General features: G+C 40.9%; 1 protein-coding gene across 1 annotated transcript; it reads left to right on the forward strand.

Moving 5' to 3' along the window:
* Positions 1-472: 472 nt before the first annotated feature.
* Positions 473-25,106, forward strand: fam171a1 (family with sequence similarity 171 member A1). The gene is made up of 9 exons (XM_061050601.1): positions 473-613; positions 7,755-7,982; positions 8,602-8,694; positions 11,839-11,991; positions 12,615-12,791; positions 19,003-19,119; positions 20,043-20,157; positions 20,709-20,826; positions 21,121-25,106. The coding sequence occupies exons 1-9, from the start codon at positions 502-504 to the stop codon at positions 22,696-22,698; spliced, it is 2,691 nt and encodes an 896-aa protein (XP_060906584.1). The 5' UTR covers positions 473-501; the 3' UTR covers positions 22,699-25,106.
* The last annotated feature ends 439 nt before the right edge of the window (positions 25,107-25,545 follow it).

Raw genomic sequence — 25,545 nt, forward strand, 5'->3', positions numbered from 1 at the left:
TGCCACTAAATTGTAGTGGTGAGTTTAAAATATATATTTTTTAAATGATAGTTAAGTATTAGTTTGCACATTTAAATGACAGACTGTAAATATTAAGAGAACATTTAAAAGTAGTGAGAAATATTCCATCACCTAGTCGGCAGGTGTCGCTGGAGCTCCACAGAAGTTAGCGGTGCTGCGCCTGGAGGAAGCCGCCTGTTGGTGTACTGTTCTGGGGCATGTGGCTCAGAGAGTGGGGCAGTCTTCCTCCCTGACCCTGGGCCGTCCAAGAAAAAAAAAAACTGCACCGAGCGGTAAAGGCAGAAGGGGATGTACAACAGGACGGAGGAAACACGAACAACCAGGAGTGCTGATGCTGCTAAACATGGAGCGTCGCATCCTTTGCGAAACAAATCGTGTGTGCTCTGATGTTTGCACCCAGTGAGTTTAACAAAAACAAACATTTTAGTTCATTTCGTTGTTTTTTTTTTCTTCTTTTAACCGGTGATACAAACATCTGCAATGATGCGGGCTGAGGACAGGACAGGATCCTCTGTTATTGTCTGCTGCCTTTTGGGATACCTTTTCTCTAAAGCTATCGCAAAAACACTACCGGAGGACACAGCTATGCAAGGTAAAAGCACTTTTAACACTTTTTATCCGTTCGCTTTGTTAAAAAAAAAAAAAAGGGGGGCTAATTTGTGGCTAATGTCGCCGCTAGCCTGCTCTGAAGCTGATTTGACCTAAAGTTAGCTAGCGTTAGCAAGTTAGCCTGTGTCAGAAAGGGAGCACTCAACTTCTTTGATTTGTTTGTTATCAAGCTTTGCTTAGTGTGATTGAATGTCATTGGGTAACATTTAAAATCACCTGTCTTCAAACCGTATGATTGTTTTATTGTTGTATTGTCTGAAACCCTCTTGTTGTCCACATCATGCAGCAGGAGAGTCCAGCTGCTGTGATTTAGCAGTTTGCAGGGTCGCTATTAAAATCCTCTTTCCTTGTCTAGAAAGGAAATTAAAATCATGTACAGATCCCCCCCCAAATAGGACTTTAATACAATAGTAAGCTCAAACTTGTCCTAGAACTGCAGTAATTATTATTTTGATCAGTTTGCATGTGCGACGTCCAAAAATTATTTAAAAAAAACAAAAAATTGACTATTACTTTTTCAGATCACTTTGTAATTATTAATTTCATCATCTTGGCTTTCGTTACTTGTAACACATGCTATTAGTATAATCTATTTAATGATTCCCTTTCAAGTTATTAAAAACAGTATAAGTAAAAAAAAAAAGAGCCTAAAAACCTGGCAATTCAAAAGTACAGAAATCATCATGAGCAACTTCTAACTCCAAAATGAACCACGGCCAACAAAAATCTGCATAATTAATATTTATTCACTATTACACAATATTAAGCCCTCCACTAATTTAACGTCATTCAATGTTTCTTATTTGTCTTTTAACAAAAAAGTGAATCTGTGTTTTTCTTTTAAATGTAGAAAAACTGATAATTTAAAAGATCGTAAATAACATTAAATATATAAAACCATTGGCAGCCATAGCCACTAATAAAGAAGAAAGTATTACCCATTTCTGTAAGGAGTATCCCATCAGCATGTAACGTTTGAAAACCAGCATGACAGTAATGCTTTGGAATCTCATTCAGTCACATACTTTAAATCCTCCTTGTCATATTCACTCCTGGTACTACTTCTTCTACTCCAGCTAAGCTGTATCTGTTTGATCCAACACACTCACACTTTCATGTCACTGTCTTTGTTTTGCTAACAATTTCTGCCCGGCCTACGACCAGTCCTCTCACGACCACCGTCTCCACAACAGAAGTTTGAATGTAAACAAAAAGTAATGTAAATCAATCCAGATTCACCAAAAAAACATCCTCCGTTATAAATAAGTTTAGGAGTTTTTAGCACTTATTTTTTAAAGCATTTTCTGCATCGTGCTCATAGCTAAATTATTAACAAGATCTGGTTCAAATCAAATCTGATCATTTGTAAGATTGCACAGCTTTGAAGTCAACGTCTTTCTCACTCTCTCTCTCTCTCTCTCTCTCTCTCTCTCTCTCTGGTATTCACTTTGCCTCAGATTGACCTTCACTAGTCCCAGAGGGAGGGGGGGAGAGTGTTTGTGAGTGTATGTTCAGGTCGATACTGAGGACTTCTCTTGGTCTGTCCAGCAGACAACAGGGATGAGTGGAGCCAGACAAACAATCTCCTCGCAGATATAGATCTCACTCACATTACTGCTGCCCATAATAGGCATGGCCTTGCATCTCCAGCAGACAAACATTTGCTGAAACTTTACAGGCCTGCCAGGAAGAAGCCAACCAGTCAAATAATGTTGTCACCAGCCAGCAAAAGTTGACTAATGTCATGAGTACCTGCTATGAGTGATAACAGCATCCAACTGTGGGATGACTCCTGTCTTAATTAATAACAATCCCCCCACTCCATGAACTTATAGAAATTATTAATACATTATAAATACATGTATTTTTAATTTATTCATAATTTCAGTATACTGAAATACTGAGCCAGAACATGTTGGCCTAAGATTTAAATTATGAAACTCTACCCTATATCGTATTTTCATAGGCAACCTTTTCACTGCCAGTTTTATGACATACAGAAAAACTAAAAGGTCCATACATGCCTACACAGACAAACAAAATAAGACAAAAACAAGAGTTTCAATCATTTTTTTTAAAAACAAATGGACATCAGATCTATTTTACCACCTCAATATGAATATATAAATTTAACGTATGAGATGATCGACAAATTCCTATTTCTTTGGCGCAGTTCCTCCCCAAGTTACCACTTTGTCGGGTTTTGCAGTTGTGACATCGCAGCATATGGTAAAAATGTTTGTTTTTTACTTTCTTCTTTAGTTCATACTGGCAGTCTCTGTATCAGTTTAGAATGGAGAGGATTAGGATCAAGGGGAGAATTGAGACTGTATCCAAAAAGAAGAACCAGTCAGGAGGTGCATCTGTTAATTGTGATAAAAAAAAAGTCCTTTTGCTCCGACGGCCGGAGAGTGGAAGAGCTGATTATGTAATCTCATTGCTGTGTCCCCTGTCAAATTAATGGGATTGACAATCGCTAATTCGCTATCTAATCCAGATTTAAATCTTGATGAAGGAAGGGAGCGCCCTGATCAACTATTGACAGTCTTTAGTAAGAATGGCAGAGCTTCAGTTCAACAGACATAAGTGTGTGTGTTTTTCTGCTTATTTTTTGAACCACTGCTTTGTTCTGCATCTGCACCATGTGGGTTTCTACATGTTGTGACCTGTTTTGCCATGTTTTCCCTTGTGATTCATTCTTTATCTCTTTGTTCCTATAACAAGATCCCGGTTTCAAGCTCACTAAGAGTCAGATTTTTGTTATTCATCATAACAACAAGCAAGTAGCTTCAGTCCTTGTGTTTTCACATGTAAAACACAAACTACATGCTGTGGGAGATTTAAGTTAAAACGGCAGGTATTGTTAAATAATTCATAGACTTAATTACTTTGCCTTACTTATGGTGCACATTTATGATGAGATTTGAAATATTATTCAACAACGTCCTTAGTGTTTCACCTATTTTAAACTCTGTGACAAGAGCTTTCATGCTCCTGTCACATGATTATTTGCTCCCCTCATGCTTGATCATTGATATGGTGGAAATAAATGTTGTGCAGCACTCATTTTCTGTTACCTTCATCAAACAAGTCATTCATTATTAGGAAGTAAATAGAAACACAACAGATAATGTATTAATCAGTGAAGCTGAAATAAATAAGTTATTATTTTGATGATACGTTTGTTTTCAGTCAGTTTTTAGGGAGTTTATAGGGCTTTCATACTTTCATTTGCCGGAGGAGCTGTTTGTGTGAACGAAGACAGTCACATTTTTCACTCAGACTTCGCCCTGCCAGACTCCTAGTATTTTTTTTCCCGCAGCAATTCCGAGTAAGCTGATGTGAGAACGCAGCAGGATATTCTCCAGAGAATTCACCTCGAGCCAATGGGAGGGGGAGTGATGTTTATATACTGTTACTGCTGCACAGTGCATAAAGTGTATGCTCTTACCTCAAGAGACCCCCCCCCCCCTGCTCTGAGGAGCATATGTGAACAGCCAGGTCAGGAGAATATCCAGAGCAGTCCTCCTGTAATTAGCTAGATATTTTCAGGATCATATATACGGAAACCGCTTCACTGACAGCAGATTCCTGGACTTCTTAGAAATGTAACTAAGGTTGCGAATGTCTGGATTTTGTTGAATAACCTTCATGAAATGAAGAAAAATACTGATTTATAAATAAAAATAAAAAATAAAAAAAGTATAATCAAAAGTGTACTTAATATTTAGCTGCATATTGTAACACTCCTCCAAGGTGGAGCGGAGACAAAAAGACCTGGTTAAAGTCACAATACGTCTGGAAGGTATTTCTATTTTGTTGGACATGCTGAAACAGGAATGTTTTTTCCTGTGACGGTTAGCTGTACATTTCTATTACATGGTAAATATGTAACAAAAATGTTAATAACAAATGGATGTTTTTTCTTCAATTGAAACATTTTAATAGTTTAGATGACTCATCTCTTTCTCCAGGCCTGCTGGATTAATTATTCAATCAGATGTCTCAAGCTAACCGTGTCAAACCCGCATTTAACCATGTAAACACCATCCACTCATCTGCCATTAACCTTTGCACAACCTTTTGATGGAATTACTAAAAACTGATGATATACAAACTGTTCCACCTCTCTCAAGACTTAACCTCCTTATGTGTGAATTTAAAATGCACAAAAAAAGTGGATGTTAATGCAAGAGCAAAGTATTTTTTCTTTTCCCTTTTGTCACTGGCATCATTCCGGGAGCTTGTTAAAAGCCACAGATTTTGATTAGCAGTGATCGCTGCCTTTTACTGAAAGTTGATTAGAAGCAAACTTTCCACTCAGCCTTGTGTGCAGAAAGCTTCTGGTTCCCCCTCCTCTGTCTGGAAGAACACCAAACCCCCCCTCATACGCCCAGTGAGGGCCAGTCATACCAGGCATTTCCAGTTTATCACACCTTACTTTTATGGTGCAGAAATGCCTTACCTCCCTGTAAGTTCTGATTGAGACCCCAAACACATATCTATTCAAGCTGCAGTGGTCTAAAAGTATTCTTAGTTATTCTGTCTTATCCTCCTGGGTCTATCCTTTTCTACCACCACCCCCCCACCCCCCTCCCACACACACACACACACACACAATCACCCTGCTGCTTTGGCTGCTGCCGCCTGGTATACTTGGTCTGAGATCGCAGCGTTGGTAACTCTTTGATGCCTTTATCCTCCATATGGTACTCAATACACAAAATTTAGCAGTGAAGAGAATTAATGGATGTATTGGTTGAGCTACACACTCAATAGTTTTCTGTCATTCTTCAGGATGAACATCTTCTTTTTCTCCTGGGTGTCAAAGCAGAGAGGAGACTCCCAGCTTGTTTAACAATGATGTCACTACAGAGCTGATTTATTGGATGAGGATTGGGAGGGGACTGTTGCATTTGTCAGTCAGGGGTCTCCCAGGGGACTTCTTTTTTAAAGTGAGCACAGCTGGTACCCCTTACACCATATCAGGAGGAGTGGGACAGGAAGCGAGGTCAACACACACACACACACACCAAATCTTTATACGATAGGGAGTTTCTGTCAAGGGGAAATCCAGCCTTCATTCTTTTTTTTTTTCTGATCCTCTGCTGTGCAAATGTAATAGCAAAGAGGAATGAATTGAAGGGTCAGAAAGCAGCCACTGAGCAGATCTTCACACCCGACCTGTCTGCGTAATGATGTGTTTGGTTCGAGATTAACACGTTAGGCTGCCATGTCTCGCTGCATACAAAACACCACTTAACTTCCACCCTTGCAAAGGTATCATTTGGTGCTGAGCTGGGTTTTTTTTTTTTTGAGGTGGAAGCTGCACTCGGGCTGAACTCTAACCAGATTGTCAGAGTGGTTCCTCATCGAGAGTAGGGTCCCTGAGTTGGGGGAGGGGGATTTGTCTAGCCAGGGGTATGAAAGTGTGTGTTAGCATGTTGGTCACGGAGGGTGGGGTTACAAGAAAGAGTTACGACAAAATTTCAATCGCAGTGAGTATGGGGGAGGTGGGTATGTTTAGGTCCTGGGTGAAGGAGGGAGAAACCTTTTCAGCCTTAATTGGAAGGTCACTGCGGGTCAGCAAGAAGCCAATGATCAAACACAGTTCATATTGTGATGTGTGCAAAGATGGAGGGGGAATCTGGGTTTGTGTGGATGTTAAATTGTAGTGTTTTGTAACAATTTCTATTTTTTTCTTCTTCTTTTTTTTTTTTTTTTAATCAAAGCTTTGGTATTTAACTCTGAAATGGACTTTTGTTTGTTTTTCTGGTTTGTGGTTCAGTGAAAATGAGCCTCTCTTCAGAGCAGTAAACAGATGTGTGGACACCTTGTTTGGCTGTGGTTGGACAATAATCATCTACATTTCAAAAGCAAATGTTTATACTTAGATTTCAAACCACTTCATCATGTATTTTATAATGTCAGTTAGTTTTTGATGATTTAGATAGATCATTTAAAAAGTCCAATCAACAAACACATTATTAAAACCGCATGATGTTTCAGGTCACAGTATTATTATTTTGCTTTCTTTTTAAATGCCAGGGTTAAGATCAACACAAGCATAGCTGAATGACTACACAGGCCCTCAGAGGTCAAAAAGCCTACTGTGATTACAAGTTTAATGAAATTATACACCATCTAAGAATAGTCAGGAAATTTGCTTTCCTCACCTGTTTTGAAGAGTATTAAATGTTGATGAAAAAGTCCCATCCATGGAGGCCAACAGCACTAAGTAATGTCACATGGAAAGATTATCAAATCATAGAAGACCAGATTCACCCCCCCCCCCCCCCCCCCACACACACACACACACACACACTCTCTTTTACATTGCAATCACAACGGCCATAACCTGTTCTGAAGGATGTTGAAAGCTGATGAAATGTTTCTTTTTGCTTTTATAAAGTCAGCAAACAGTGAAAAACTTATGTTGTAATTTCTGAAAGCACATGTTAATGAATAACCAGTCAAAAACCTAACGGAGAAAAGTTCAGTTGTCAAATATTCAATAACACAGCAAAAGAGACAAACACAAAATAGTTAAGTTACCTGAATGGAAAATTGACACAATTGCATTACTTCCACTAACATCATAGTTGTTGACTTCAACATGACTTCTTTGTACCATCAGACATGCCTCAAATTAAAGTTACACGTGACCAAGATTTGATCTGCTTTTCACTCCGTCTTTAGTATGAGCCTCTCTTCAGTCAACAGGCAGTCTGTGTAAATGTCTTATATTCATCCTCTGCATTAGAAAAGGTGTTTATGTACACAATCCTTTTCCTCTCTGGTCTGAGGATTTCTTTAAGAGCAGGAAATTGTCCATTGTTTTGGAGAGGAAGCGCGGCTGGATAGTGTCCAGGAAGCGGACAGACAACAGTCTCTTTGTGATTGGTTGTGATGTGGAAATCTGTCTCTGTGGGTTAGTGGTAGAGGGTCTGGCACCGAAACCAAACCCAATTCAACAGATGACTGTATTTTAGACAACTATAATTATAACACCGGTCTGTTTCATGTCTCTAAGTCACTCCCTTTTATAGTTCCATTTCGTGCAGTCTCTTATACCAACATTCAGATTTACACCCCGCTCAGTAAAGCCTCTCGTTTCTTCACAGAGGTGACTCTGAAGGTTCACCTGAGCGATGCCAGCACTCAGCAGCCCCTGGGAGGGGCCACCATACAGCTCTTTGCCAACCACACTCCCGTAACCACGGAAACATCATCAGCTGAAGGCAACACCTACCTGCGCTTTCCCTATCGCCTCGGGACACCGTTGGTCGTCACCGCAAACAAGCAGGGATATGTGCCAAACTCTGTGCCCTGGAGTCCCTCCAGATTACCTGGTAGGTGTGTGTGTGTGTGTGTGTGTGTGTGTGTGTGTGTGTGTGTGTGTGCATGTGTGTGTGTGTGGGGGACAGAGATAAATTATATTTAAAAATCCACATTTAGATTTGGAGTGTTGGCTTTGAGTTTATTGATCCTCATGTATGCCAGTTTAATGTATTTGTTGTTGTAAAACAGAAACTGTGTGAGTGTGAAAGTGTGTGCCAGGTGGAAGAGCTAATAAGTGAAGTGCTTCATTACTAATTTATTACAATAGATGCCAAAACCCAGCAAGGGGGCTGCTTAAGCTTCCCTTTCACCATGACACACACACACTGTGTGTATGTGTGGACTGTGGGATATTTATTGTGAGCCAGCCGAACGGCGGCCAATTGGATTATAACGCTTACCAGCTCTGAACAATGGAGGAGTGAAAGGAAGTAAGGAAGAGGAAAGGAGTGCAGTTTGCTGGGTCAAACTCGTGTCCTGCACAGCGGACGGGATGAAAGCAGGAATATTAAAAATGTATGAAGATGGTTTAACGACTTGTTATGTCTGATTGTGATCAGTAAAGTGGCTCAACTGGTTGTGAATTTATTTCCCCTTAATGTGTCTTGTGTGTTTCTGTTTGTGTTGCAGTGTTTTCCTCCATTAGCCTGAACCTGCTTCCAGAAAGAGCTGCTACTCTGATGGTGTATGAAGATGTTGTGGAGATTGTTTCTGGCCTACAAGGTAAACACAGCCAAACGAGTGCTGCAGAGATTGTGTAACCCAACAGCAAGGTTAGCTTTACCAAAAGCAATGGAGGTTTTCAATTCCATTTTTATTTTTATTTTTTATTATTACATAGCTGAAGATACTTTTACATTATACAAGATAACCTTAAATAAGGAACACAACTTCTATGATTTAAAGGTTCAAACACAATCCCAAGAAGTACATATCTAACAATTACTCAACATTTTTAAAGAAAATACACAAATGTAGCATCACAAAGATTACCACAAATAAGCTTCAAACTTGTCTGTGTGTTTGACTTAGTAATAACATACCTGAAAAACTGTCATGTAGACACATGTTAGCAACTTCCTCAGTAAGATACACAAAAGCTTCAGAATTCACTTGCACAGTTTTGTAGAGAAGAGAAGAACAAACTGGGAAAATCTCTTCAGCTTGTGTGAAGTGTAGATTCGACCTTACTTCAGTCACCTAATTAAACACCATATTTGACAAGAGGAATTTGGAATTGATGAATGCTGACTCATTCTTTGGTTTTATACTGGGGCCAGCAAGATATGCTGCAATTGCAAAAAAGATTTCCATTTGGAGAAACGGGCAGCAATCCAAAAACGAAAAGCATGCGACAAAATGCCAAATCAAATGCGTGCACAGAATAAAGGAAATTCATGAATGATGCATATTCAAACACAACACAATCAAACCCTGAAAGCAAAGACTAGAGAAAAATGCTTTTAATTTTGTCAAGACCTCATCATAAAAGTGCTCAAAGCCTGTAGGGAGCGCTGCAGGCCCGGAGCGCATCCATTGTTCATTTTGAATGAATGATGTCCGTATCAGTTTTTAACCAGACGTTATGTTTCCGTGCACCTAAATGCCACGTTTCTTTAACTGATGACATAGGGAAAGGATCGTTAGACCAAAAATATATGTAGAAAAAAATGTATTGTTTATGTAGGTACTTTAGATTTTTAAAAATAAGATATCCGTTAATGTTTTTGTTTATTTAAGATTCAATTAGAACCTATTTTCATTCCTTCCTGATTACCGGTAACTCAAATCCTAATTTACTAAAGTATACACTGACACTTATTTTAATATTTGTATTGGTTCATAGAATTAACATGTTTCTAAAGTTTGAAAATAATTAACCCTGCCTGTAAATGAAATGGCCTACTGTTGAGTCAGATCGGAAATAAGACATGTTGATAAGACCAGCCTCCTCTGTCTACACACAAATACACACACACACACACACACACACACACACACACACACATACACATGTAAATCACGTGTCTGTCTTTGTCAGCCAGTCTCTTTGTTAGGGTTTGTTTAATTATATTAGATAAGGCTTCCTCACTCAGGCATGATCAATAGAGTGTCTTTTGTCTGCTGGGCCTTTTGTGTGTATATGACAGACAGGGGAGTAATTCAACATGTCAGCTGTGTTGTCTGACAAAAAAAAACTTCAGACAGCCCACATAAATAGACAGACACCATTAACATCTTGAACGACACACTGCCCACAGCACGTGTCTGAGCCGGGGAGAGTTTATGCTCTCTGTCCGGCACTTTATTCATCACGATGTTGTGAACTTGGACGCTCAGGGGAGTGATAAACCTTTGCATGTGGCACGAGGAAAGAGGAAAGAGAATAAAAGAGGAGGAGGAGGAGGAGGATACAGTGTGAGCTGGATGGTGGGTGGAGCAGTTGGACAGATTAGGGGGGATGGGCAGTGCAATGTCCAACAGAAGGAGGAACAGATGAGGTTAAGAAAAGTGGAGGGAAAAGAGACAAGAAGAGTTGAGGAAGGGAACACAAGAAGAACAGACAGAGGGCCTTTTCCTTCCACACAAAAGGAAGAAACATTCACACCTGCATTTCAAGCCTTAAAAAGCCTCAAACATGAACTTAGAAGTAAAAAGATGCACAAAAATGCAAAGTTTAAAAACTCATGTAGAGTGCAACCTGAAACACTAACACAGTTTGAACACTCATACACAGCTGGATGTGTGTCTCACTGCTCAGGAATGTGCACTCACAGTCAGACCACAATGACATCACCTTGCTGAGTTCAGCTTCATGCAGTATTTCTGAATGTTTACCGCTCTTTACTATAAGGTGTTAATGGCATACAGAGACAGGATGGGGAGAAATGAAAAGGCAACTATTATTTTCACAGGAAAATATCAGAAAGAGGCATTACACAGGGAGAGATTAAAGGAGAGTGACGCATTATCCTCTCTGCATCAATCTGGAGTTACTTCCAGGCCTAGTTTGATGGATGAATTTATATAAAAGCATTAGACGAAGGTTAGGAGTAGAAAAGGCCTGCTTAAACATCCTAAAATAACTTGAGTGTGGGAAGCAGATTGAACTTATAGTTTTCTCAGGTTTCTCTGCTCACTTCAATGTGAAATCAAAGGAGAAAGATACAACATGTTAGTTGCTCCATGGGTGTACAGAAATGATTCATATAGTGTCTTACATATTGTAATTAGGTACTATACAGTATCTATGTAGAGTGTAGTGTACATACAGAATATACACATTACATTTTGTGTGGATGGAGAACTAGTAATTATTATTTTTGTTCGCCCTCATGTTCTTTTTTTCCCAACAACAAATGTTAAGAGCCACAATCAGATCATTTTAAGCAGAATTTAGAATTTTGTCTTTTTATACTTGTCTTTACTCTCTGTGGCATGCAGTCTGAATCATTTTTGTTCAAACTGAAGAAAACGTTTTATGCTTAAAACTATACGTTTTAAGCATAAAAGAAGGCACCATTATTTCTCTAAATGGCAAAATAATGTGACGTTCATCTATTATCTTGTAAAGTAATTCACGTGTTTGCTGGTGACTTTCTCAGCTACATCTTGGTGCTCTTTGGATTTTCTTAAGGCAGAAGGGCGGTGTAGGATCTGATCTAGATGAACATAAGTACCCATGTTGATCATAATGAGGGCACAAGTCAAGTGCAACTAAGTTGTTCTTTGAAAACCAGCATACAGAACCAATTAAAAAAATAGAGATGAGGATTGTTTGATAACGACTGACGATGATTAATCTAAAATTTTTGTGCACTAGACCTGACCTTTGTTTCTGACAGCCTCTTTCTTTTACTCACACAGGCTTTAGGCGTCAGCCCAGTGTGCATTTCCCGCGCAGAGCTCTGAGTCTTCCTTCAAACACTTCCTACGCAAACCTCACCGCTCTGCTCACCGTGACCAGCTCCCCCCTGCACATTCAGCACTTTCCCCACCTGCAGCTCCTCAACAGCACAGGTGAGGTTCAAACGAACAGATTGTAACACTGAAAAACAAACAAAGACTGGAGCAATGAAAACAAGACTAAGGAGAGTCAAGGCAGAGATGATGGAGGAGAGGGCTGCTGAGAGGAGGGGGTGGGGGAGTAAAAAGAAGAAACATCAGGGAGACCCTACCCTGTAGAGGCCTCTGTATTGACCTCCTGAACCACAATAAGCCTGTGTGTGTGTGAGTGCTACCTCTGCCTGCAGCCTTTCTGATCTTGATGTGTTCTTGTGTGCTGTATGAATTGGTGTTTCTTTGTGTCCTCCTCCTTCAGCTTGAATACCCCTCAAAAGCCCCCCCTCCCTACAGCTCATACCTTCTCCCTCCAGGCAACACAGACATACTCGACACTTTCAACACACAGTCTCTCAGATTTTTCACTCTCCACCCTGTTTCCTTCTTTCCTGTCCTTCCCTTGTTTTCTTTCCTGTCTGTCTTTCCCCTGACAACTCTCCTTTTATCTACTCTTTTTTTTAATGTTACCCCCCCTCCTGCTGTCTGCTCCTTTCACTGCCCCCCCTCCTGTGCACTTTACCACAAGTCCCTTTCCTTTCTGCTGTGTTTTTCTCTTTAACACTTCCCTGCTTCTCTCACAGGGACAGAGAAGAGGTTTGAGTTGACGCCTGTGGCAGCCATTTCTGTTCACCTATTGGCCAGCGATGGAGTAGAGCTGCAGGTGAATGAGCCAATCACAGTCTCCGTTCCCCTGCCAGACGACAGTGGCCTGAAAGAAAATGATCACATCCCTGCTTGGAGATTTGACCCCAGATTGGGTATGTACAAGCAGAAACACAAAAGGTTTTCCGACTATTTCAGCTGTTTTCACATCTTCATTTTGTGTTTGTGTCTTTGAAAAAGAGCTCTGAAAAATAATCTCAGATCATTTTTTAATTGCTCTACTTTGATATATTTACTTCTATAAATGAGAGCTATACGGGCAATAAACCAAACCTTGAGCATATTAATTCAGTGCAGCCAGGCCGACACTTGTAACTGAGTCTCATAGTGATGAATGCATCTATTCATAAATGACTGAAATCCGGCGCCACATTAAACTGCCAATCAAACACAAATACTGCTACAAAGAGATTTGTATGTGGATGCTATCTCTGTTGCAGCTCAGTTTAATCTCAAACTGAATTTAACCAGCATGGGTCTTGCTCCTTCAGCACAGTTATTGAGACCTTTCATGCCTCTCTGGACCTACAGATTCACCCTGGTTTCAGACAGGCTTGCGTGTTGGCTGCTTGACGGCTGCATGATGGCTCCACTTTTATTTTGGCGTGCATGTAAACAAGTCAGAGCATTCAGCCTGCTGGTGAGAGCAACATGTCTCATGCACGTGTCTTCTGTGTCTCACACTCCAAAAACCCCTAAAGAATAGAACTGCTCCCTATTTTCAGCACAAGCAACATACGCTTTTCAGCCGTGATATAAATGAAAATGATATTTAGAGAGCTTAATCTTCCCTTATCTTAGCAATATGTACATCTACATCAGTAGAATATGTGATAGGCATGAAAACAAAAGTATGGTTACACTTCAGAAAAGTCCAGTCTGTCACTGCTGTCGAGAAAGTACCATTGTTCACCACAATAAGGTTACTCTCACAGCAACTTACAGGATTCCCCACAAAACCTAATTAGAAATTAAACAAAGTCGTGAAACATGTAGGCTGTAAGACCATTATGTAATAACATAAATAAACATAAGGGTGACATGTCTTTAGGTAAGATCTCTCTCTCTCTCTCTCTCCCCCTGTCTTCCTCTACCCGTTTCTGCTTGGAGAGTTGTTGCTCCGTATGTCAAATAAGTAGTAATATAAAAATAGTTTTCTGATAAGACTAACCCCCAAAACGTTAAAGATGCCTGAATCCCGCTGGATATGGCAAAAAAAAGAGGAAAAATCACGTTGTCATAAATCACTGTAAGAACATCATGTCATTAATGTGAGAACTCACCTTCTTTTTCTCTCCCCGTTCCCTCTTTTTGTCTTCCTTTCTCTCGCTCTCTGCTCTTCAGTTGTCTTAGCTGAAGAGCAGCAGTTGTCTTATCTGGCAAACAGCCTGCTAGAGTGAGGAGTGATTATTAAGTTGACTTTATTTACGTTTATTGATTATGATTTATTTACAGTTGAGCACACGCCTCTCTAGGCTTTCTGTAAAGAACAAATCTTTAAAGTATTTATAAATCCAAGAAGGATAAAAAAATATATATATAGTTTATGGACTTCAAAGAGGTAAAACTGACAGCAAAGACAAACCATGATGCGTGAGCCAGGGCCATCACGCACATCAACCGTCACGCAGCCAACACGCAGGCAGTGTGAAGCGGGGCCTTACATCTGCGTTGTCAGATGTCCGGCACAGTGACACACCCGGTTCCAGAGAGACAGTGAGTAGATCATCAGTTGAGTCAGATGTGTCTCCACTACTGAACATCCTTCTGTGTACATTAGTTTCACATTTCCATATCTACTATGTCTCCACATTATCGTTGTGCTGTACCAGTGCTCAGAGTATGACAGGGTTCTGTTAGGACAATAAAATAAGACAGACTTGACTGAGTTGTTTGAAAGTGAGCTATCTGAAGCATTTGCCATTTGTGAGCAGCAGAAACAAGCTCTTATCACAACAGTGATATCATTAACAACATCATAATTTGACATGGAAAAAAAGTAAACAAACAGTTGCTTGTTTACAAATGTACAACTCAACAAGCAACAGACAGATAAATAAAAAATGATTTTGTTATACTCACTTTTCTTTAAGCCCTGTTTTGGTCTCTGCCGACTGAAATATCCATCTTTGGCTGCTGAATGCTCCAGTATGTGTGTTGTTGCTCTGTGTTTATTTCTGCTGGGCAGGTAGTGTATATTGATCATTTTCTGGAGTTTTAGTTGAAAGCGCTGCTGGTAGAAAGTGGTGAGCTTGAAGACAAAAGGACTCAAAGATGCCAGAAATGCTCCTGGAGGACACTGAAGAGTCAGAAGAAAATTTGGGGGATTTCCTACTATGAGCAACCTCTTTTACGTGGAATTACTTTTTTTTTTTAAAAAGAGAGCTTCTCACAGCTTCTCAAATGTAAGTGTTGGATAATTGGCTGCCAAATAAGCGAGAAGTGTCCAAAATGTTTTTATTTTATTGTGCCGAATGAGTGCACTACAGAGAACTCTCTGTGTAGGGAGTAGGGAATGAGTGCGTCATTTTGGATACAACCTTGCTGATTATTTTATTTCAAACCAACTTGTCCTGTCATATGACATTTTTTTTTATGAGGTGCAATAGAGTGAAAAACTGGTGACATATACATAACAGATGAGGCACAAAAAAAACAAACAGACAAGGTCAGGACAACGACTCCAAAATACAGTAAAAAAATAAAGACAGCAAAATACTAAGACATCAATAGACACACATCAGACTACAACCAGCAAAGACATTACAAAACTATATGAAACACCTAAGAAAGGATACAAGAAGTGATAGAGAGAAAGAGAGAAGGTGCTTTGTAAGGGGGACTTGAGAGGTAGAAGAGAGTTGAGGAGTTGAGCAGTGTGTTTGGTGTGTGTTGAATATGTTGATGTTGAACGATGTCGTGGTGTGAGAGGTGAGAGTTTGTGTAATGATTATGTTTTAGGGGAAGTTGACTGCAGCCGGGGTTTTGGGGTTGGTTTGAGCGTTTGATTTGATGTGAGGGTAGGATGGAGGGAGAGGCGAAGCTATTATTTTTCTTTTCTTTCGCCGGGTCCTGCAGAAGCAGCCCCCAGACCCTCAGGAGGGGACTTGTCACTTGCAGGACCCGTCATATTGCGTGTAATTGCATAAGCAGAGCAACAGTAGTGACTCAGTGATCGACTACAGCCAAACCCCCACAGTCCACATGGTTTGTGCCAGAATACGTAAACATTAACGAGAATAATAGGCCACTTGTCACAAGTTATATATTAAACATGTCCTAACAAAACTAGCATAAGCAACTAGCATTCTCGATCTACCCATGAAATATTCCTACCATGCATTTGGCTATTCAGTCTTTGTAATGTGGACAAGCTTTGCTTTTGTGATCGTTTTAAGGATCTTGAGGCTCAGTTTAAAGCATGAACAATCCAAAGATTATCAAAAGGGCTTTGATAAAGGCTGAGCGAACAGACACACTCAAAAGCTTTCACACAGCCTTTAGCAGCAAGTATTTCCACAACAGAAGCCTTCCCAGGACCCTTCCCCGGGCTACATGTCCTGTTCCTTAGCAACCTACAAATAAATAACACAACAGAAGGGCCTAGCTCCTGATTGAGTTTCTTCTTAATGTGAATATATGTGTTGGAGTTTGTGTGTTAATGTTTTTGTCAATCTGAGTATAAAAAACAGATACAAAGAAAGAACTATGAAGCCTGCCAGGTGCCTTTCTTTGGGACATCCTTCAGACAGATAAAAGATCTCTCACAAAGTAGATGGTTTTCTTTATGACAGTGCACACATGGACCACAAATATACACACACACACAGAAACCTGTTTTTCTTGACAACCCCTCATGTTTTGTTAAATGTTAATGGAGCATGGGGGGGAAATGATGTCACATAGAAACAGATCAAGTTCACTTGATTGTGTCATTTGTAAATAGACACACCTTCACCCTGAGAGGAGTTTGTTGATGCCGATAAGAGCCACTTCATGACTATCTTTGAAAGTCCCAATGCTCAGCTGTGTTGACTTTGCATGAATGGGACAAGAAGCAGAAGTTAATGTCCAAACTGTATTGACTGTATGACATTATTGACTTCCAAATGCATTGTGTTGAAGCAGTGAAACCAGTGTCTGTTGTACAGAGGCCTGGGAACAGAGTCATTAAATGTCGGTATTAAACAGGTCAGTCGCACTGAGAGCACTCCCCTGTGGAACCAGGGGGGATCCGGGCAGGGCAACTGTGTGTGTGTGTGTGTGTGTGTGTGTGTGTGTGTGTGTGTGTGTGTGTGTGTGTGTGTGTGTGTGTGTGTGTGTGTGTGTGTGTGTGTGTGTGTGTGTGTGTGTGTGTGTGTGTGTGTGTGTGTGTGTGTGTGTGTGTGTGTGTGTGTGTGTGTGTGTGTGTGTGTGTGTGTGTGTGTGTGTGTGTGTGTGTGTGTGTGTGTGTGTGTGTGTGTGTGTGTGTGTGTGTGTGTGTGTGTGTGTGTGTGTGTGTGTGTGTGTGTGTGTGTGTGTGTGTGTGTGTGTGTGTGTGTGTGTGTGTGTGTGTGTGTGTGTGTGTGTGTGTGTGTGTGTGTGTGTGTGTGTGTGTGTGTGTGTGTGTGTGTGTGTGTGTGTGTGTGTGTGTGTGTGTGTGTGTGTGTGTGTGTGTGTGTGTGTGTGTGTGTGTGTGTGTGTGTGTGTGTGTGTGTGTGTGTGTGTGTGTGCTGAGTCACAGAGCATCTCTCCTTTCACTTGGCCACTGTTTCTGGTGCAGGTTGTCTTATCTCTCCTTCCATTCCTTCTATTTATTCTCTCTTATTTCCTCTCCTTAAATTTTCCAAGCTCTTTTATTTGTCTTCCCTTGTTGAATATCCTCTCCCGCTTTCCTTCCTGCTTCCTCCCCCCACGAAGACCTTTGAGGATTCCTGACCCCTTAATGTCTTGTGACTGTAAACAAACATAGAAACAAAGTAGCTCTCACTGTATGTTTCCTCTTGGAGCACATTTACCGTCAAACAATCAATCAAGGATTTTGGCTTTGCTGTGTTTTCTTTTTTTGGTTCTGGCAACACTGAAGTGCTATTGTGTAAATGTTCACAGGCTGTCAGTGATTAGACTGAACACACTGCCTCCCTGTGGTTGGTTTAAGTACTTCCAAAACACAGGCTCCTCTTACACCACTAAACTTAACTCAGCTTTTTACCAGTTAACTGTAATTCTTTTGAATCATTCAGTGACCTAAAAAGGTTTAAGTATATCTTTTTTTTTACTCTGTAATAAGATTTGTACATGTGAATAGTCGTAAACTGATTGTGTGTTTGATTGTGTGGTGTCAGGAGAGTTGGATTGTCTTGACTCACTGTGCATGTAGGAGGTGTTACCGAGTTTAGTGACCTCCATCAGACCTGGCAGTGACACTTCTGCTATCTATTTATTATCAACTTAAATTACATTTTTGATGCATGAATCCATCCATCCTGTCTTCCTTCCTTCCCTTCTTCCTTCCTACCTGTCTTCCTCTCTTCCTTCATGGATTCCAGCTTAAGTTAGTCAATTGTTTTTAATCATAAGGAGTTAAAGGCAGGGTTGGTAATATTCGAAAAACTAGCATGATTTTGAAAATAGCATTTCCTTAGTGCTCCGTCTGCACCCACCCCCTCCCCTCTGCTCCCTCAAAAGCCACGCCCCCTCACTTATATGCACAAGCGCCCTGGGTCCAGAAGCGGACCTCAGCTCATGCTTTGAGTGTGGGCTTGTGCATGCATGGGGGGTAGAGAACGAGCACGGAGACCGGGAGGCCTGATTGGTTCATCAACTTGGTACCTCGTGGCCAGACATTGGTCAAAGTTTTTACATGCTTACAACTGCTACAGATAACGAATTTTCTTCATTCCTTTTTCAGAGCACATAAGTTATTAACGTCTGTCAGGACCTAAAGACTATTTCAACCAAAATCTTAAAACGTGTATCTGGAGAAAATTACCAACCCTGCCTTTAATTTTACACATGGCTTACACGTTCTGACACAAATACACAGTTTCAGGTCATATGGTCTGAAATGGTTCTCCATCATATTGTCATACTTTGGTAAGTACCATAAGTGGGCACGTTTCTGTCCAATTGATAAAATCATTTTCATATATTTCATATAAAACGTATCTCTAAGCAGCTAAATGAAGTGCTGCCGTGTCTACACACAGTTCAAAAGAGGCATGAGGGAGCATCCGTCACACTCTGTAAAGATGACTCTAATACAGGATAATGTTCAGAAATTTGATTTTAATCTCTGTGACTGTGTTTGTGTGTGTGGATGCGCAGGTGCTTGGATAAAGAGCAGTTGGGGTCATGTGCAGAGGGAGGGCAGCCAGCTCAGTCTGACCTACATTGCTCCACAGCTGGGATATTGGGTGGCTGCCATGTCGCCCCTACACTCAGGTAAGAGATCAACTTTAGTGACACAATACTCATACTTCTGCGCACATACTAGATGTAGACATTAATGCAGACGGATGTAGAATACCAATATTGCATTTATCTTTACAAATACCCCAAAAAACAGCGAGTATGTATTAGGGCTGCACGATATATCGTTTCAGCATCGTCATCGATGTGCACATGCGCAATAGTCACACTGCAAGGACATGCGATGTGAAGAGAAAAAAAATCCGGCAGGAGCCGAAAAATATGTTTGAGCCTTTCAATTTAAGCTTATGTAGCCTGTCTAAGCCCATTCACATTACTAATAGATCTAAATGAGCTTACATTTATATACTTTATCACATTACATGCAACAACTCGCATAGTTAGAACACCTTCTCAGCGCTCTGTCATCTCACCTGCTCAGGGTCGGGCAGAGCGACGTGCAGCGTGAGTGGTCGAGAGACTGAGAGAGAGGGAGCGGTGAATGTGAGCGGAGAGGAGCAGGGATTTATACAATCTGACAGTTTGTTTATAGTTAACATCACATAAGGGGCTATATTGAACACTTTCGGGGTTAAAGGCAGCGGCTTCCAGATCTGTGCGTTCAACTTTGTCTTCAGTCAGAACAGGCTCTCGGTTTTGTTTTTGAGGTCTAAGTTTCGATCTTCTGATAACCCATTCTATTGTTTATTTCACGTCCTCCTTCCAACTCCTTACGATTTCATGAGCTGCCATAAAACTTGAAACAGTCGTAGTTCAATGTCGAAGTAATCCGTTGCTTAAAGTTTGCAAAGAGTGAAGCAGTAAACTTTAGAAAATATCGCAATATATATATTGCAGGAAACAAAAATATTGCAATGTCATTTTTTTCCCAATATCATGCAGCCCTAGTATGTATAATAATCTGTTTCTTTTTCTACCTCTTGTCCGTTCAATAGGTCCAGTGTTTGCGAAGGACATCAGCACCTACCACACTGTGTTTCTGTTGGCTATACTGGGAGGAATGGCCCTCATCCTCCTCTGCCTGCTCTGTCTTCTGTTGTACTACTGCAGGTGTGGGAAAGATTTTCTGCGTTAACATTTCTGATCTTAAAGGTTGTCAGAAGTTGCTAGATTTGTCACATGAGAACACAAAGACATCAATGCTTAGAACATCAAATCACTGCAAGGGTCTTATTCTATGGTAATGAATGTAAAGCTTTTGGTTTTGTTTTGGGGGTTTTTGCCAAGTGACTCCATTTTGCATTAGTATTACATGTCATGTTAAAAATAATCCTCATGGTTTTCATCATTTAGCTTGCATATACTGAACTTCTAAGATACAGTTATAATATTAACATAATAAGTGTTTTTAAGGCTTCTCATTGCCTTCTGTTCTGTCACATGCTGTTTGTATACCATCCATCCATTCTTCTGTTGTGAGTGACACATTGCAAGTTATTGGGTACCAGTGCTCTACTGAAGATATATGGTTTTTCCGAACTCTGTTCTGTTGTCTAATTTCCTGCTTGTTTATATCACAATAAATGTGTACCATGAAATAATGTAAAGTCAAAAAGATTCTGCAGATTGAATAGTAACTACCATATCTCTGTGTTGTGCAGGCGTCGCTGTTTGAAGCCTAGAGGGTCTCACAGAAAGCTCACGCTTTCTTCTGGTGTGGACAGCAGTAAGAGGGACCAATCCACTTCCATGTCACAGCTGAACCTCATCAGCAACGAGGTCTGTCTGACTCACAGAATACCATAAATACTGGAAAATAGTGCACAGAGAGTACCTGCCTTTAGAGTTAAGACTGCTTGGTTTAAGCCCTTGGTTGGTTTTAGGGATCATCTGTCGCACTCAGAGGTCCTTTATCATGAATTTATACCCCAAAATGCTCAATAGAGGTGGTATGTGTTAACTAAATCATTCATTCTGTTGATGAACATAAAATACTAAATATAATGCATTATATCTTGATAATAAATGTAGTGTTTTCTTAGTTTCTTACATCTCCATTTTTGTTGTCTGTAGGTGCAGCTGGAACTTGTTTCCACTGCGACTGAGCCCGACATGACCACACCGATGCTGAAGCCGTTCTCATATGAGCACCAAGACAATCATCGTCAACACAGCATAATCCATCACAGCAAACACAGCCGCTCATCTCTCGGCAACAACAGCCACCACGGCTCTTCTCTTGGCAACCTGACTCCTCGCAGCAGAGACTACCGGCAGTCTGTGGAGACGTTCCAGTTAAAGTCTGCACTTTCATCCGGAACAGACAGGGGCTACCGTCAATCATACACCTCCGTCTGCTCGTCCAGCAACCCAGTTTCAGAACCACTGCTGTCAGCCAATCAAGGTCTGTTGTCAGCTAACCAACTGAGCAGTGTCGGGCATGTTGATTGCATCTCCCCCTCCTCTCCTCCTCACTCCCCAAGCAGAGGGGAGGTATGTGAGTGCAGAGCTCCTGACTACCTTCTGTCCCGCTCTGTTGACCACCTGGAGCGTCCCAGCCCCCCACTGCTCTCCAGACCTGGCCAGCTACTCTGCTGCGGCTCTGTCGACCTCCTGAGTGGAGGAGATGGCTACCCAAGGGTGCGCCCCACCCTGGTGATACCAGCACACTACATGCGGCTGCCTGGGGAGCACCCTCTCTCCGGCCAGGCCCTTCTGCTGCAGACTGACCAGCAGAGCGACCTGGAGACCATCCAGGCTGAGCTCAATGCCTCACATTCCCAGCAGCCCTTAGGGCAAACTCCATCTAGCTGCCCCCCTGGTCCCACCAAACAGGGTGATGGAGCGGGTCTGGGTCTGTCAGGGTCCATGTCTATTCCTGCAGCACTTGGGGAAACTGGTCTGATGGAAATAAACAGTGAGGACACCTTGTTAGCTGAAAAGACTCTGATGGAGCTCAGAGGAGGGAAGCCCCTGCCTCACCCACGAGCCTGGTTTGTCTCACTTGATGGACGCTCAAACGCCCATATTCGCCACTCCTATATAGACCTCCAGCGGGCGGGATGCCACAGCAACACACCAGGTGGAGGAGTTCAGCAATCTAAAAGCAGTGGCAGAAGGCGTGGCAACGGAAACGATGCCAGTCTGGACTCGGGTGTGGACCTGAATGAGCCGAGAGTGGTTCGCAGGGCGAGAGATGTAGAGCAGGAGGAGAGAGAAATTGAGAAAGAAAGGTCAAAGGGCACAACTCCGGCCATGTCGTACACTCAGCTGGTGTATGTGGATGATCTGGATGGGGATGGGGGAGGCAGCGAGGAGGGGACACCTAAGTGCAGCCCTCAGGACAATCAAACAGGACCCACCTTTTCAAACAAAACAGAAGGGGAGAGAGGGGATCAGGGGCAGAAGGAAACAGACCAGAAAGGAGTAGAGGATGTACAAATACAAGAGGAGCCGCCCTCACTTTCCTCCTCGTCCCCTGATTCTCCTCCCCCCCTTCCATCACCAGAGGGAGAGACTTTCAGGACTGATGGTGCGCTGCTCTCAGTCTCTCCTGATGGCGATGCAGCTCAAGAGGATGGAGAGGAAGAGAAGAAGAGTCCGTGGCAGAGACGAGAGGAGAGACCCCTGCTGGCCTTCAACTTGAAATGATCCACAGAGAGAAAATACAAGGACAGATTTACAGTGTTCTCACTCTAATACTCACATGTCTATGTGTACTTTGAAAGTGCTTTTGGTCACTTTGATTGTTCCTCCTCTGCCTTTCTTAAAAGGAATGTCATTGAAAATGATTGGGGCAAAATAAAAGTCCTCATTAAGCCTATTAGCCTAGATTTAGGCAGGCTTGGCTTATGTGAAGTACTTCATTAATCCCAATATTATACAAACAATCAACTTCAATCTAAATAACTGACACCATTCTCTTCTACTAAATATGCACAACAAAGACTTTGTAGACCCCTGATTCACAGTCAGTCTGACAACTCATCTGAGTTGCATAGATGAGTCATTGGAATAACTTTCTCCTACTTGTATGCATAGAGAATTATTTTGCCCTCATAAGACTATACGATGGCTTTTCTAACTTCACACATATAAAATGATCAGCCAAACTTTATATTGATTTAAAAACAAAAGATCTCAGGCTGGGGATTACTTTCCATTATCTCTTGCAATTTAATCAATGTCATTGTAGCTGAACAGGAGGAATAGTTAAAGTTGTCAACACTGTACGCTTGAGATAGATTTGAGAAAATGTGAACCTGTCCTGAACCTTGATTCTCTGGCCAGACCATAACATGAAGGATATTGATGCAGACCATTGTTTTTTTGTAACATAGCACTGAGAGAATATTTCAGCACTGGGATCCCTTCAAGTCAAGAACGGAAGAGTACCTTTTAGCTCCTTCATGAACTTCCAGGGCTCCTTTTTTTTTTTTTTAAATGACCACTGTTGTCATCATCTATAGTCGGAAAGCTCTTCAGTCTGGATGAACACTCTGCTTTGGAGAGACAAACGTTGGAGGCAAGAAACAAGATATTTTATGCACAGCAGTTACATTGCCTTTTTTTTTTATAAATAGCCTTCTCAACATAAAGGAACTGTGGTAGGAACAGATGATGGGTTTTTCTCACAAACAAAATACTTTAAGAACGCTTTCTCTCGAGCCATATTGGCCTCACTCCACTGACTGTAACACTATATTTCCTTAAAGTGAGATCGTAACCCTTACGGATGCACGCTAACTGATTTTTAGGATTGTGTACCATCTGTGCAAATAAGTGATTTCACTCTTTTCAAAGGAAATGAAGCATCACACGAATGAAGCATCCCACATGAAGCAGCCCTGACATAAACATGTAAATCCTGTTATTTGAAAGGTTTTGAATATGTTGCTAGAATTTAAGCTACCCCCTTTAGAAGGCTGCGTTTAATTAAACCACTATCCGCACTACAACATAATCATATAATGTGACACAACCGCCATGCTGGTGGGTAAGGATGTAATGCCACTACAAACTAGTTCAACCCAAAATATTGTGAGGTGTACTAATATGAAGTTTTTTTGTATTTGTTGAACCACTGACTGGCATATTTGTGCTCTAAAGGCTATGCATCACTTTTATACGGCTGCTCGAGACGCCTTTTTGTGTTATTTTACTCACTTTGATTTTATTGCCAACATAAAGTATTTTACCCTAATATAGGTTTTATTATTTCTTTGTGTATGTTAAGGGCTTTCTTCTTCTTCAACAGCCTTATTTTAACTGCATTATTTTTTTCTGAAACCAAACAAGTTTTGCATGATTTGTTTCATTGTTTGTTCTGATGTTCCAAGTGCCTTTAAACAACCTGACTCTGATACAAATTTGTGGAAGAGGTAACCTTATTTATTTCTCGCCTTCTCTTGCCTTTAGCTTTCCTCCTCTACCTCAGCTCTCCCTTTCTCTTCCACCTGTGAAAGAAAACATGCAGTTAACTTTTCTCAGCACTAGCGTGACACAAGCGACACTGTAGACAACCCAGAAAATGTCTACCAGCTGCTGCACCAGTAAAGATCATCAACAGTAATCAGCAACGCAACAATCTTATTTTGAAAAAGTAGTGAATATTTTATTAACATTTTCAGTGTAGTATGGGATAGATAAGGCTCAGTGTTATTTGTATGTGCAGGTAAATTGCAGGTTACTTGAGTGTATTTTCTTCTTTTTGTGTTTTTGGAGGATGAATGTCTCCATATTTATGTGCACCTGCGTGGTGGCAGTGTTCGTCTGCAATGCTGCTTGCCCTGAGTTTGTGTTTTCATACTCAGAAATTAGCTACATTCATCAACTCAAGGTTCATATAGTTGTAGCATTCATATTACAAAGTGTGTACATTTCTTTAACTCTACCTGGTCAAAATGATGTGTGAGTTGGTGTTGTGAATAGCCTCTTCTCTGTTACCATCGCACAGCAACCTCAAGTTTAAGGGTGGAGATGCAGTACGGCAAGTGTGTATCTTGGTTGCTTGCATTATATTTGAAGCCTATTATTCTAAATAAACAGCCAAACTGGAACTTTTGTGTGTGTGTGTGTCTGCGTTTGTCTAGGTGAACAGAGTTAATATTTAAAAACATACATAAAATTAAATTATCAGGATTAAAAGCAAACAATAGATTATGATGTATTATGTATAATGCTAGTAATGCTCAGTGAAATCCTGGTTGTATATATTCACATTCTTATTTTTGATATCTTTTAGTACTTATTTACTTTGTATTTAATATTATATTGTGTTTAGATTTGCTAACATTGTGTCTTTTACTCATATTGTGTGTTGGATAACCTGCTGCTGTAACGCCACAATTTCCCAGTTTGGGATCAATAAAGTAATTCTATTCTATTCTATAACGATATACATCAGGGATGGGCAACTTTGGTCACAGCAAGGGCCACATTCATTTAATTCTGACTGCCAGGGGGCCAAATTGTAGGATACAAAAAACGATAACAGTC

The sequence above is a fragment of the Labrus mixtus genome, chromosome 11 (genome assembly GCF_963584025.1).
Source record: "Labrus mixtus chromosome 11, fLabMix1.1, whole genome shotgun sequence".
NCBI classification, from domain to species: Eukaryota; Metazoa; Chordata; class Actinopteri; order Labriformes; family Labridae; genus Labrus; species Labrus mixtus.

What these genes read in the sequence shown, in the direction of transcription:
- fam171a1 (XM_061050601.1), top strand. Translation starts at nt 502, where the DNA reads ATGATGCGGGCTGAGGACAGGACAGGATCCTCTGTTATTGTCTGCTGC. An exon ending in GAGTCCCTCCAGATTACCTG is followed by an intron (nt 7,983 to 8,601) that starts GTAGGTGTGTGT and finishes TTTGTGTTGCAG; the next exon opens with TGTTTTCCTCCATTAGCCTG. An exon ending in TGAACCTCATCAGCAACGAG is followed by an intron (nt 20,827 to 21,120) that starts GTCTGTCTGACT and finishes TGTTGTCTGTAG; the next exon opens with GTGCAGCTGGAACTTGTTTC.